General features: G+C 46.0%; 1 protein-coding gene across 1 annotated transcript in view; it reads left to right on the top strand.

Moving 5' to 3' along the window:
• lrp1aa (low density lipoprotein receptor-related protein 1Aa) overlaps positions 1–15,000 on the top strand; it is a 149,331-nt gene that overhangs the window by 122,975 nt on the left and 11,356 nt on the right. Inside the window, exons 54-76 of the mRNA XM_031567561.2 lie at positions 55–195; positions 909–1,096; positions 1,839–2,022; positions 2,245–2,330; positions 2,558–2,677; positions 3,018–3,205; positions 3,376–3,581; positions 6,162–6,350; positions 6,966–7,114; positions 7,556–7,649; positions 7,877–7,993; positions 8,305–8,424; positions 8,861–8,983; positions 9,267–9,392; positions 9,552–9,668; positions 10,601–10,707; positions 11,400–11,532; positions 11,975–12,097; positions 12,539–12,661; positions 13,067–13,204; positions 13,304–13,429; positions 13,771–13,890; positions 14,205–14,494. Of these exons, the coding sequence (XP_031423421.1) occupies positions 55–195; positions 909–1,096; positions 1,839–2,022; positions 2,245–2,330; positions 2,558–2,677; positions 3,018–3,205; positions 3,376–3,581; positions 6,162–6,350; positions 6,966–7,114; positions 7,556–7,649; positions 7,877–7,993; positions 8,305–8,424; positions 8,861–8,983; positions 9,267–9,392; positions 9,552–9,668; positions 10,601–10,707; positions 11,400–11,532; positions 11,975–12,097; positions 12,539–12,661; positions 13,067–13,204; positions 13,304–13,429; positions 13,771–13,890; positions 14,205–14,494 (3,308 nt within the window). The remainder of the gene's footprint in view (positions 1–54; positions 196–908; positions 1,097–1,838; positions 2,023–2,244; positions 2,331–2,557; positions 2,678–3,017; positions 3,206–3,375; positions 3,582–6,161; positions 6,351–6,965; positions 7,115–7,555; positions 7,650–7,876; positions 7,994–8,304; positions 8,425–8,860; positions 8,984–9,266; positions 9,393–9,551; positions 9,669–10,600; positions 10,708–11,399; positions 11,533–11,974; positions 12,098–12,538; positions 12,662–13,066; positions 13,205–13,303; positions 13,430–13,770; positions 13,891–14,204; positions 14,495–15,000) is intronic.

Genomic DNA, 15,000 nt, shown 5'->3' on the forward strand with positions numbered 1-15,000 from the left:
ACTCGTACACACCATCATACACACACGTCACTTCTTCTGTCTTCCTTCCCCCAGAGTACCCCACCTGCAAGCCCAACGAGTTCCGCTGTGCCAACGGCCGCTGTCTCATCCAGACGTCGTGGGAGTGCGATGGGGAGTACGACTGCCACGACCAGTCGGACGAAGCGCCCAAGAACTCCCGCTGCAATGGTCCAGGTCAGACCGACTCGCCCTCCTTCTTCTCCTCCTCCTCTTTCTCCTCCTCCTCCTCTTCTTTCTCCTCCTCCTCCTCCTCCTCCTCTCCCTGCTCCAATTCAGTCACTGCTCTCGTGGATTACATTACTGGCTGCTAGAATGCGATGCTGTCCATTTATCTCTTCAGTCATTATCTCCTGTTGTCTCTCTCCTGAGTTCTCTTCAGCGCAAACATATCTGATTCACTTATCTTCTCCATCAGTCACAGCATGACGCTGGAACACAGCTCAAGTTCTTAAGATTTAAGCTGTCCCCTCTTGTCTTTCTTCTCATAGATTAGAGTTTCTTTCACCATGAAAGGAATGTTCTTGATGGCGTCCAGAACAGATCAGGGCTTGGTTCACTGAAAAGTCAGTTTTGATCAGCTGCTAAGTGCAGTGCCTCTCCTCTCCTCTGCTCCCCAACCTAGCGTACCTATGTCAGTTATCGGACAGTGTCAAACATCGGCTATTCTGTTAAACAATCAAAATGCTAAGTTTAATAATGGATTAACAATCTATGACTTCAGTTTAATAATGGATTCACATGACTACGCGAACGTTTGCCGATAACACACGGCGTCCGATAATTAACACTGTTACGATACTGTTCCTTCTTCATGCTCTTTTCCCCCGACCACACATTGTGCACATTATCTTGGTTGAATAACGCTTCCCTCTCTCATGTTAAAACAGAGAAGAAGTGCAACGACACGGCCTACATGTGCGGCAACGGGAACTGCATCAACGAGACGCTGCTGTGCAACCACAACGACGACTGTGGCGACGGCTCCGACGAGCTCAACTGCTTCGTCAACGAGTGCATCAACAGCAAGCTGAGCGGCTGCTCCCAGCTCTGTGAGGACTTGAAGATCGGCTTCAAGGTAAGGTTGCTGCACTGGGCCAAAAGTCAATCAATCTATTTGTTTTTGCTCATCTGTCTGCACCTTACATGTTAATTGGCACCTTGACTCCATTGGCTCCCTTTCCTCACTTGAAAACGGGTCTGCCATTCTGCTCTCTCGCTTTGAAGGTATAGAATGTTGATGTTGTATACATTGTACCTGAGAGGTTAGAGTATATCAAACGGGGAGTGATTACTAGCGGTGAAGTGTCTGAGTGAGGTTGTTCCAGGATATCCCCACTCATGTACAAACATATTAACATATTTTGTCAAAAGACGGAGTATGACGGTAAGGACACACAAGAGCCCACTGAGCAGAAGCTTCTCTTCTGAACTTGTGAGCATTGATGTTGCATCCCAAATCTAGACTGAAAAGGCAGTTGAAGTTGAAGTGGTTAAGGATACACTAAGAACCAAACCAAATGTGTTGGCTTAAGCCTTGATAGTGTAGGAATCTTCTGTAGTTTTCATCGTTAGCTGGTTTTCTATAGAGCATGCACAGCCTTACCTGTTAGCTGGTTTTCTATAGAGCATGCACAGCAGTGACGTAAAGTAGTTACGACGGGCCCCAGGTGCAGGCTATTATGACGGGCCCTAGTCAGTGGCGTAAGGCAGTGGTTCCCAAACATTTTACAGTCCCGTCCCCTTTTTTTCATGTTTGTAACCGCCGCTTTCTAAAGAGCATGCTCAACCTTACCTGAGTTTCCCATGGGCCCTTGCAGTGCAGGTGTCACCCTGGCTTCCGGCTGAAGGATGATGGGAAAACATGTGTGGACATTGACGAGTGTACGACCAGCTACCCCTGCACCCAGCACTGCATCAATACACACGGTAGCTTCCACTGTATGTGTGTGGAGGGCTTCGAGCTCAGGCCTGAGGAACCAACCATCTGCAAGTCCACTTCAGGTGAGTGTGTGTGTGAGCGCCTGTGTGAGCGCCTGTGTGTGTGTGTGTGTGTGTGTGTGTGTGTGTGTGTGACAGAGAGAAAGAGAGAATTGCATGCAGATCCATGTCAGATGTGTATGTGATTTCCATTGTTGTTGGTTAGTGGTTGTGATGGTGACTATGACAATGACTCGAATAACGACTATGATGATGACGGTGATGATGACTGTTTTGATCTTACAGACATAGAGCCTTTCCTCATCTTTGCCAACCGATACTACCTGAGGAAGCTCAACCTGGATGGAAACAACTACACACTGATCAGACAGGTGTGTGTGTTTGTGTGTGTGTGTGTGTGTGTGTGTGTGTGCGTGTGTGTGTGTGTGTGTGTGTGTGTGGGTGGGTGGGTGGGTGTTTGTGGATGTGCAGAGGATGTCTCAACATTTGCAAATACTACCCAGAGTTGGACTAAAATCTGATCATTTTTCCTAACTTGTGTGTGTGTGTGTGTGTGTGTGTGTGTGTGTGTGTGTGTGTGTGTGTGTGTGCTAATCAGGGCTTGAACAACGCAGTGGCTCTGGACTTTGACTACAGACAGCAGATGATCTACTGGACAGACGTGACCACACAGGGCAGCATGATCAGACGCATGCATATCAATGGCAGTGATGTGCAGGTGAACACAGAACCACAGCCTCACATCAACGTCCCTCCAACTTTCACTTTGCCTCATTAAAATAAACTGCAATCTCATTTCAACTTCATGTCAACCTTCCCTCTGCATTTAATGCACACTGTATATCCATAAGAGCACATTTAATCATTATGTTGCAATAATCAAATTCATTTCAGAAAAGTTTTGTGAGATACAGATATTGCAGTACTGAGAAGTACTTCATTGTAATCTTTTTCTTTTGTACTGTATGCAGCTAAATTGGTTTGAAAAATCATCTGTCCATCCATTGCTAACTGTCTTTTATCTTTTTTTTGTTGTACTGTGATTGGTCTACTGACAGGTCCTTCACCGGACATCTCTTAGCAACCCTGATGGGCTAGCTGTTGATTGGGTGGGAGGAAACCTCTATTGGTGTGATAAGGGGCGGGACACCATTGAGGTGTCCAAGCTGAATGGAGCGTACCGCACGATTCTGGTCAACTCGGGTCTAAGAGAGCCTCGTGCTGTTGCCGTGGACGTCCGCAATGGGTAAACAACAGCATCATAATGACTCAAAGACAACAAATGAATTGGATATAACTGGAGTTCTGCAGTGAAAGCTCAAGGCCTTTTGTTCACCTTGTTTTGCAGCTTTTCAAGGCTCAATAGTGCCTGAACTCTATAGTCTGAGTGTTCATGGTGCTTTTTGTCCCTCTCAGGTACCTGTACTGGTCCGACTGGGGTGAAAACCCCCACATTGGGCGGATCGGGATGGACGGCAGCAACCGTAGCGTGATCGTTCAGGATCGCATCACCTGGCCCAACGGCCTCACGCTCGACTTCATCAACGACCGCATCTACTGGGCCGACGCCCGCGAAGACTACATCGAGTTTGCCAGTCTGGATGGCACCAACAGGCACACAGGTTAGTACATGCATGCACACACACGCAAACACACACACACACAAACATACACACGCACACACACACTGTCAGATGCACACACACACCCACATATCTACCTATATCTAACTTTAAACAGTGATTTGACTGATTATTCCACACGGTGTTGTCCCACACTCAGCTGCAATGTATTTGCGTTTATTTATTTAGGAAACACTTTTATTGGATTTTACTTTTATTAGTTACTTACAAAACAGTATAGTTATAATTTTTCTTGGAATGAAACCCATCATCAAATCAAATCAAATCAAATCAAACTTTATTTGTACAGCGCATTTCATACCAGAAGGTAGCGCCACACAGAAGAAAAATGGGGGGGGGGGGGGGGGGATTACCATGTCATAGAAGTGAAAACATATTACCAGGCATGCACACATGTACAGCAGACCCACTACAGACCACTGAGAACAGATAAATATTACAAAGAGTGATAGGCGAGATTAAAGAGGTATGTCTTAAGTGCACGTTTAAAGGTTTCAACCATTTCAGCCATAGTATTCCCAAGGCTGGGAGCATAGAAGCTAAAAGCTACTTCTCCATGTCTCTTTGTCCTGGCTTTTGGAACTGTTTAGAGTTCAGTGCCAGAAGACCTCAGGGATTTACTGAGTGTGTACCTTGAGAGCATGTCTGATATATATTCAGGTGCATGTCTATGGAGTGATTTATAGACCCGTAAAAGAAATCTATTCTGAAACTGATCAGTGCAGTGATTTTAAGACTGGTGTAATGTGCACCACTGTCTTGTTTAAGTGAGGACTCGTGCTGCTGCATTCTGTATTATTTGTAATTGAATAATGGCTTTTTTCGGTAGACCAGACAAAAGCGAGTTAGAGTAGTCTAGCCTGCTCATCATAGGCGATCCCGGGGGGGACGGGGGGGACGTGTCCCCCCCTACCATAAAGTTGTCCCCCCCAACAATCATTGAAAAAAAAAAAAAAAAATGATTTTTTTGATTTTTTTTTTTTTTAAATAAAAATACGACGACACAAGCGGTGCTAATTATAGACGTAAAAAAAATTGTTTTTTAAGTGTTGAAAAATCATGTTCCCCCTATTCCTCAAAGTGGTTTGGTTCACATGCTGTTTCCAACGGGCAGGGCTACCGGCAGCTCCGTGTTTCAGTTAATCAGCCCAGTAGCACACGGTCAGATTGTCAGACTGTTTCCTCCTCTCTCCCCTGTCGCTGCCGCTATGATACAAGATATGTAAAGAGATCTACCTCATTCTCGAACGCAGTAAGAACATGTAAAGAAGAAGTTTTTTTTCTAAACTCCATTTACGAAGTTCCAATCCGATATGCACAAGTATACATAAGTTTATTAATGGTTTGGCATGACAACGTGAACGTTTGCCGATAACACACGCATGCCGGTAATTAACACAGTTAAGATAGCTAGCCAGACAGTCTAGGACACTGTCCTGTCAGGGCAGGTTCATGCTAGTTAATAAACGTAGGTCTACATCTCAGTGCCTCTCCAGATTTGTTAAATTATCTTAAGTTAAATTAATGTCATCTTTTTCTGCCGTGCATGAACTATGCTGGTATTGTACTATGGAATGACAGTGGCGCAGGAGGTAGAGAAGTCGTATTGGACTTTATTTGTCTGTGAATAGATATTTCGTGTTAGAACATTTAATGCTGTTTAGATCATTCTAAAAGAGAATTCGGTATTTAGCAGTTTATGCTAGCTCTCGTGAAAGCAATTTTTTCATGTCTCCCCCCCCCCCCCCCGGAATTACACTCTGAAATTTGACCATGTATTGTCCCCCCCTACAATGAAATGGGATCTCCGCCCCTGCTGCTCATGATAAAAGCGTGCATCAGTCTTTGAGTGTCAGCCTGAGAGCAATGTTTCTTAAGTGAAGTGATGTTAAGTTAAATGAAAAAGATGTTTTAATTGCATTTTTGATATGGGTTTCAAAATTAAGATCTGAGTCAAATATGACACCTAGGTCTGGTGCTTGGTGTTAAGTGCTAGTGTTTTTAAATGTGAAGATAGTTTCTGTCTTTTGGCTTTTTCACCAATGACTAATACCTTTATCTTGGTTAACCTGGAGAAAGTTTTGTGACATCCATACATTTTTTTCCAAAATGCAATTTACCAAGTAAACAATAGAGCTGTAATTGTTTGGTGTTACAGAAATATAGAGCTGGGTGTCATCTGCATAGCTATGATAATTGACGTTGTGCCTCCTAATGACACTACCAAGGGGTAACATTTATAGACTGAAAAGTAAGGGCCCTAAAATGGATCCTTGAGGGACCCCACAGGTCATACAAATGTTTTTTGAGCTGTGGTCTCCAAGGGCGACACAAAGTATTCCCGGCCAGTTGGTGGGGCAGGCGTACTTATAGCTGCCCAACCAACCCATGACCTTGATGTCATTACCACTTTGCTTTGCCAGTTTCTCAACCAGTTGAGCTACAGGAACCTATTATTTACATGCCCATGTGTGTGTTTGTGTTCACTAAGGTGTGTATTGTGTTGTTGTGTGTGTGTGTGTGTGTGTGTGTGTGTGTGTGTGTGTGTGTGTGTTGTAGTTCTGAACCAGGACATCCCCCACATCTTTGCCATGAGTCTGTTTGAGGAGTATATCTACTGGACCGACTGGGAAACCAAATCCATCAACAGAGCTCACAAGACCCAGGGCACCAACAAGACTATGCTGATTAGCACTCTACACAGGCCTATGGACATCCATATCTTTCACCCTTACAGACAACCAGAGGGTAAGAAACACACACACACACATGCACACACACACACACACACACACACACACATACACACATGCACACACACACTCTCTACACCGGCCTATGGACATCCATATCTTTCACCCTTATAGACAACCAGAGGGTGAGAAATACACACACGCACACACACGCACACGCACACTCACTCTCCGTTGGTCTATCGACATCGATATCTCCTCCCTTTACAGACCACCAGACAGTGACACATACACACACACGCACACACACACACACACACACACACACACATCCATATCTTTCACCCTTACAGACAACCAGAGGGTGAGAAACACACACACACACACACACACACATACACACACACACACACACACACATACACACATGCACACACACACTCTCTACACCGGCCTATGGACATCCATATCTTTCACCCTTATAGACAACCAGAGGGTGAGAAACACACACACGCGCACACGCACACGCACACTCACTCTCCGTTGGTCTATCGACATCGATATCTTCTCCCTTTACAGACCACCAGACAGTGACACATACACACACACACACACACACGCACACAAACACACACACATCTAACCGCTCCCTATGTTGTCATCCCTGTAGTGAAGAACCACCCATGCCAGGAGGACAATGGCGGCTGCAGTAACCTGTGTCTGCTGTCTCCGGGTGGCACCCATAAGTGCGCCTGCCCCACCAACTTCTACCTTGCCGCCGACGGACGCCAGTGCATGTCCAACTGCACCGCCAGCCAGGTGAGTCAACATGACACACAAGTCTCACACCACCACACCACGCACACCTGAACACTCCACAACAAACACAGCACCATGTATACACCTGAACACATACAGAAAACACTCCACAACAGACACAGCACCATGTATACACCTGAACACACACAGAAAACACTCCACAACAGACACAGCACCATGTATACACCTGAACACACACTGTCATTTAGTAGGTGAGGTATGACTTGTAAGGCACATGTACAGCTCTGGTGACTAGAACAGAATTGTAGACATTTGTGGGGTTTGTCTGCTGTTCATGTTGGACTTTTTGCATCTACATGTTTTTGTTATTTCTCTTTTCTCTCTCTAGTTTGTGTGTAAGAATGATAATTGTTATTTCTCCTCTCTCTCTAGTTTGTGTGTAAGAATGATAATTGTTATTTCTCCCCTCTCTCTCTCTAGTTTGTGTGTAAGAATGATAAGTGCATCCCATTCTGGTGGCGCTGTGACACAGAGGATGACTGCGGCGACAACTCAGACGAGCCAACCGACTGCCGTAAGTCACGCACACTTTGTGTGTGTGTGTGTGTGTGTGCATGTGTGTTCAATATTGTGTGGCTGCATTTACTTTGTAGCTGGGTTCATGTGTAAGGTGTGTGTATAATGTATCTGTGCTCTTTCCGTTACTCACAAAATTTATCCTTAACATATTCTCTCATGCCCGTGTGTGTGTCTCTGGGTATGGGCATGTGTGTAATGGTTCTATGTGTATTCTCCCTGTAGCCCAGTTTAAGTGCCGGCCAGGCCAGTTCCAGTGTGGGACGGGGATCTGCACCAACCCTGCCTACATCTGTGACGGAGACAACGACTGCCAGGACAACTCAGACGAGGCCAACTGCGGTAGAACCTCTTTCTCTCTCTCGCTCTCTCTCTCTCTCGCTCACTCACTCTATCTCTGACTCTCTCTCTCGCGCACAATCTCTCCCTCTCCCTCTCTCTGTTTGTAGTAATACTCTGTACAGTTTTGCTTAATCTGTAGTTCTTCTTATGAATAAAAGGTCACACGCCCCATGGTATTGCAGATCACTAAATGCCACTGTAATCATGTCCTTTTGGTCTAATTGTCTCTTACTCTGTGTGTGTGTGTGTGTGTGTGTGTGTGTGTGTGTGTGTCTGTGTGTGTGTGTGTATATGTCTTTGTGTGTCTCCAGACATCCATGTGTGTCTGCCCAGCCAGTTCAAGTGCACACACCCTAGCCGCTGCATCCCCGGAATCTTCCGCTGCAACGGACAGAACAACTGTGGACAGGGAGAGGACGAGAAGGACTGCCGTGAGTAACACTCTCTCTCTCTCACACACACACACACACACACACACACACACACACATTCTCTCTATCTCTCTCTCACACACTCACACTCACACACACACACACACACACACAGACAGACACACACACACACACACACACACACATACAGTTTCCCCAGTTCCACCCTGTGCCTCTCACAGTCTAGTCAACACGTAAATTGAAACAATTGAAACAGCAAGCTACAGAGACATCCATCCCTATCCATGATTATCAAGGAGCCCATCTTATTGTCTGGGTAGCATTTTAAAGTGAATACAATGTGGATAAGATAAACAAGCGGATTGTAAGTTTAAAGAAGAGCCGTGCAATCTTTTTAAGAACAGCAGTTTAACGAACACCCTCTTTCTCTCCCTCTCTCTCTCTCTCTCTCTCTCTTTCCCTCTTTTCCCCACAGCGGAGGTCACTTGTGCCCCTAACCAGTTCCAGTGCACCATCTCTAAGCGCTGTATCCCGCGTGTGTGGGTGTGTGACCGTGACACGGACTGCGTGGATGGTTCGGATGAGCCGGCTAACTGCAGTAAGGCTCTCCCACTCCACGGGTGTAGACACAAGCACATCATAGATATGTCCTATTTCATCCCCCATCAGTGAGAATGTTAGTTTTGTGCCGTCTTTTGAGACTGGAAGAGATGAAAGAGCTCTTATGAACTCTGTTTGGCAACTTTGATATGCATTTGAATCATGAGAGATGATTTTGGTGAATATTCTGTGGAAATTCTGCATTTTTTTAAAATATGTATGTGTATGCTTCTCTCACAATGACTGTGTGCGTGTGCGTGTGTGTGTCTATCACCCTGCAGCTCAGATGACGTGTGGTGTGGATGAGTTCCGCTGTAAGGAGTCGGGCCGATGCATTCCGGCACGCTGGAAATGCGACGGAGAGGACGACTGTGGAGACGCATCAGACGAACCCAAAGAGGAGTGCGGTAAGGGAGGGACAGAGGAACAAAAAGTATCACAGAAAAAAGGGCAAAGCCGTTTCAGTGGTATTCTAGAATTCTTCACAAAGATACAACTGACAGAAACGTCATAGCTGAATGCTCCTAGTTCTAAGTCCTATGTGTGTGTGTGTGTGTGTGACCCAGATGAAAGGACGTGCGAGCCATATCAGTTCCGCTGTAAGAACAACCGCTGTGTGCCCGGCCGCTGGCAGTGTGACTATGATAACGACTGCGGGGACAACTCTGACGAAGACAACTGTGGTAGGTCACCCACATATACACACCAGATACGATTTATTTTCATCACTTCTTAAGCAGGCTTCAAAATGTCCCATTACAGTCTACCTTCCCTGACTAAAGTACATTTCTGTAGTGCATAGGTATGGATGTAGGTACACAACTAACTTTAGCTCAATGGAATAATACTAAAACAATGATGCCTACCCAGGTGAAAAAGCACTAGTACCAATCAGGTTTTTTTTTTTTCATAGATGTGCCTAAAATTTTTAACTGTGTTAAATCCATGTGGAACATAAACAAAATCATTCACCTTTCACCTTCCTTGAGAGGAGAGATCATATTGCCATACAGTGTGAGTGTGTGCATGGTGATGTCAGCACAGCCGTCTTGTCTTTCTCACGCCATAGACACGCGCTCTCTCTCTCTCTTGTCCGTGTCTGTCTTCTCTATCTGCACTCGTTTTGCTCATTGCCTGTTCACTGACACGCGTTTCACACCCATCTTGTTCTTCTCATTTCACACTCCGTCCACGCGGGTCCAGGCGAAACACAGGTAGGTGGACGTCTCCATTTGTTAAACGCCCAGTCCCCCTATCCCTCTCTCAAAGTGTTTCCACAGCAACCATGTGTTCCGTGCTCCCTGGTTCACCCCTATGTGTACCCCCCCACCCCCCCACCCCTGATGGCCTGATGCCCCCCTTCTCCACACCCCAAAACTGCATCCTCAGGGACCCTCTGACAGGAAGTGTATTTCCCCAACACCCAAAGGTGCTTAGGGGCTATCTACCTAGCTAATCTTAACCAAAACCTCTCTCTCTCTCTCTCTCTCTCTCTATCTATCTATCTATCTATCTATCTATCTATCTATCTATCTCTCTCTTTCTCTTTGTCTCTATCTCTCTCTCCTTCTTTCACATTCTCTCTCTCCATCGGTATATTCTGTCATCCCTCTAGTTCCTCGGAAGTGCTCGGAGAGTGAGTTTTCCTGCACCAACGGGCGCTGCATTGCTGGGCGCTGGAAATGCGATGGTGACCATGACTGTGCTGATGGATCAGATGAGGTAAACACACACACACAGACAAAAAGACAGACAGAGACAGACAGACAGACTGACAGACACACACACACACACAAACAAACACACACACCTCACAATCCAATCATAGCAGTCATTCTCACTTGTCTGAAGTGATTCCTTCAAACAGGACCGCTCACATTGCCGTCGCTCGCTCTCTCCTCTCTCTCTCTCTCTCTCTCTCTCAAACACACACACACACATGCACACGTACATTCACACATACACACACACACACACACACATTTCTATTACCCTGAGATTCGAGAGATGTGAAATCGTATAAGACGTGTGTGTGTGTGTGTGTGTGTGTGTGTGAGAGAGGGGGAGAGGGAGAGGGAGAGGGAGAGGGAGATAGAACCTGCTGTACTTCAGTTGTTGTTTTTTCAATGAATCCTTAGCTTTTGCTCATGCAGTCTGCAGCACTAAATGATTGTAAGCAATTCTTACGCCCACGTCAACTTGACGCATATTGGCAGTGTTCTTGACCGTGTCCACCTGTGCTGTCACATGTCCTAGCAGGTGTGACTGCTGGGGTGTGGAAGTGTGCGTTGCAAACTGGATTTCCTTCAAAATGTCCCTGATTACATCCCTGTTCTATGACTGGGATGGAGGACAGTGTATCATCTGTGTGTGTGTGTGTGTGTGTGTGTGTGTGTGTGTGTGTGTGTGTGTAGGATGGCTGTGAAGTGAAGTGCGATAGCGACCAGTTCAAGTGTAAGAACAGCCACTGCATTCCCATCCGCTGGAGGTGCGACGCCGACCCAGACTGCATGGATGGCAGCGATGAGGAGAAGTGCGACAGTGGAGGTGAGAATGTGAACACACACACACACACACAGATACACCCATACACACATTATACAGTCACAGAAATATTCAGAAAAACACAGAAATATGCAAAATCCTATTGATGAACATGTGTATGATTCTGAAAGAGTGCATTTATCTATGAGCATACCGAGTCTTGAATCAGCAATGAAACTGTTGTGTTATTTCAACATTAACACCATTAATAATAATAGGTAATATTGAACATGAACCATGTTTTGAATATGCAGTTATTACATTTATGTTATTATAGGTAACTGTGGTTTATTGAAGTATGTGTAAATGTATTATGTAGTGTTGTACAGAATGTAAATAACCCTTATTTTGTGTGTGTGTGTGTGTGTGTGTGTGTGTGTGTGTGTGTGTGTGTGTGTGTGTGTGTGTGTGTGTGTGTGTGTGTGTGTGTGTGCGCGTGTGCCAGTGGGTCGACACTGCCCCCTGGATGAGTTCCAGTGTAATAACACGCTGTGTAAGCCCCTGGGCTGGCACTGTGATGGAGAGGACGACTGTGGAGACAACTCAGACGAGAATCCACAGGAGTGCAGTCAGTCTCTTTTCTTCTCTCTCTCTCCCTCTCCCTCTCTCTCTCTCTTTTCCTCTTTCTCTCTTTCCCTTCCTATAGGACCTCTCCTTCTCTCTCTTATGTCTGTTATTATTTCACTCTCTCCTGTTCCTCCTTGAATGTCATCTGTTTCTTTCTCCCAGACTTTTTTCCCCCCTCATTTCCATTTTCTTTCTCACAGCCCTTTTCCCTCTCTCTCTTTGTCTCAGCTTTTAATTTTTCTCTCACCTTTCAGTCACCCGTCGCCTTCTCACACATCTCACATCCCACAGCACCTCCTCCCTGCTGTTATGGTCCTCTCCAACAGCTCTCTTTCACACACATACACACACACACACACACACACACACACATATAATATAATGTATATGTACACACTCTCTGTTTTTTTCTTATTTCTCTTTCTCCCTCTCCCTCTCTCAGGGAGGTTCCAGTGTCCTCCAACCAGACAGTTCCGTTGCCATAACGACCGTGTGTGCCTGCCTATTGCCAAGCAGTGCGACGGAGTGGACAACTGTGGGGACAACAGCGACGAGATCAACTGCCGTAAGTGTCTGCCCCAACCCTGAACACCAAGGCATGCTGGGAAAGAGGGTTCATTATGGATTCATTGTCGTGCCTGCTCCTCAGACTATGCCAGAACATGTCACAAATGTGTAGCGTGGGCAGGGGTTGCACTTTATTCTATTTCTGTACTCTATCAGTGTCAAAGTTTCAATCCCTTTTCTCTGCTAAAAGCACTTTGAGTGTGATCCATTGAATCCATTCATTACATATGAACATGGCAGAATAGAAAAGTAGATGGATTAATGATCATATAAATGTGTGGAAAAATTACAATATCGGGAATGAAATGCATTTCTCCTCTGTCCCGGGTGTGTGTTTTTGTGTGTGTGTGTGTGTGTGTGTGTGTGTGTGTGTGTGTGTGTGTGTGTGTGTACCGGTTTCCAGATCCTCCTCCTCCTCCGGTGTGTGAGAAGGATGACTTCAGGTGCAGTAATGGCCGCTGTATTAGCCTGACCCTCGTCTGCAACTCCTTCAACGACTGTGAGGATTACGGCTCAGACGAGACCAAATGTGACAAGAAAGGTGTGTTTGTCTGTGTGTGTGTGTGTGTGTGTGTGTGTGTGTGTGTGTGTGTGTGTGTGTGTTTAATAATAACTGAACTCTTTCTGTCTCCCCACACAGACGTGTCCTCTAAGTGTGGTCACGAGTGCAGTGGCAGCGATGAGACCCACTGTGTGGTCAACGGCACTGAGTCCTTCTGCTCCTGCAAACCAGGCTTCCGCAGGATAGGACACTACTCCTGCGAAGGTACCAAACACACACACACACACACACACACACACTACTTCACTTCTTAACAACACTATCCACACTCACATTGTCAGTTCTGTTAGTTCATGTGACACATACTCATACATAGTCAGACATACAGACTCACACACTACGTAATATCCAGACACTCACACTTCGTTAAACTCCCTGCCTCCTGCATACCAAACTTCTGTAGCCCAAAAAACACATACGTACACAGACATACACATCCCCCCCCCCACACACACACCCCCACACACACACACACACTCTTTTGTAAGTTGTGTTTCAGTTTGTGTATCAGTCTGATGTTCCCTCCCTCCTGTCCTGCACTGCAGATAAAAATGAGTGCAGCCAGTTTGGTATCTGCTCCCACATCTGCAACAACACCAAGGGCTCCTTCAAGTGCAGTTGCAACAAACACTTCACGCGCGTCAATGACACCTGCAAAGCTGACAGTGAGTCATCCAACATGTCAAAGTCAAAAAGTGAAACAAAGAAAAAAAATTGTGCATTCCTGTATAAAGCGCACCCTCACATACAATTCAATGATTATGTGACTCATTCTGAACTGTGCCTTGGCATAGGAATAAGACTTTTTTAAAGCAATATCAGTCATTTTCATTCGTTCATGAATGCCTCCAAAATGATTTGATGTGCATATTTATTTCGTACACTTTGCCTTGTGTGTCAACTTCATTTCTGACACCATCAACTCAACAACTCTCTCGTCTCGTCTCGTCTCGTCTCGTCTCTACACTCACCTGAGCAGCCATCTCGGGCGTGGGGAAAGTCCTTTACATCGCCGACGACAACGAGATCCGCAGCCTGAACCCGGGCTCGCCGCAGCTGGTGTACGGCCAGACGTTCCAGGGCGACGCCTCGGTGAGGATCGACGCCATGGACCTGCACGTCAAGACCAACCGAATCTACTGGACCAACTGGCACACGGGGCGCATCTCCTCCTACGAGCTGCCGCCACCCTCGCCAGCGTCCAGCAGGGCGGCGCCCGCCGCCAGCCGGAGCAAGAGGCAGACTGAGTCCAGGCTCACACACCTGGAGGTGAGAGATTGGGGGGTGTTGGGACAGAGAGAGAGGCTAATAAAAAAAGGGTTTACAGATCTGTACATGATCTGTGTGTAATATATATATATATATATATATATATATATATATATTATACACACACACAGAGAGAGCGAGAGAAAGTGTGTGAGTGTTAGACACAGAAAAAGACATCCCTGAAGATGAAGACTTGAGAGGAAAAGAACGAGAAAATCACTTTGAGTGTGTCTGTGTGAGGCGAGGCGAGGTGTGTGTGTGTGAGAGAGGGAGAGAGAGGGGGAGAGAGCATGTGTGAGAGAGAGAGAGAGGAAGAGATCATGTGTGTGTGTGAGCGAGAGAGAGAGAGAGAGAGAGGAAGAGATCATGTGTGTGTGTGTGTGTGTGTGTGTGTGTGTGTGTGTGTGTGTGTGTGTGTGTGTGTGTGTGTGTGTGTGAGAGTGTGTGTGAGAGAGAGAGGAAGAGATCGTGTGTGTGTGTGTGTGAGAGAGAGAGAGAGAGATAGA

This window comes from Clupea harengus, chromosome 5 (assembly GCF_900700415.2).
Source record: "Clupea harengus chromosome 5, Ch_v2.0.2, whole genome shotgun sequence".
Classification (NCBI taxonomy): domain Eukaryota; kingdom Metazoa; phylum Chordata; class Actinopteri; order Clupeiformes; family Clupeidae; genus Clupea; species Clupea harengus.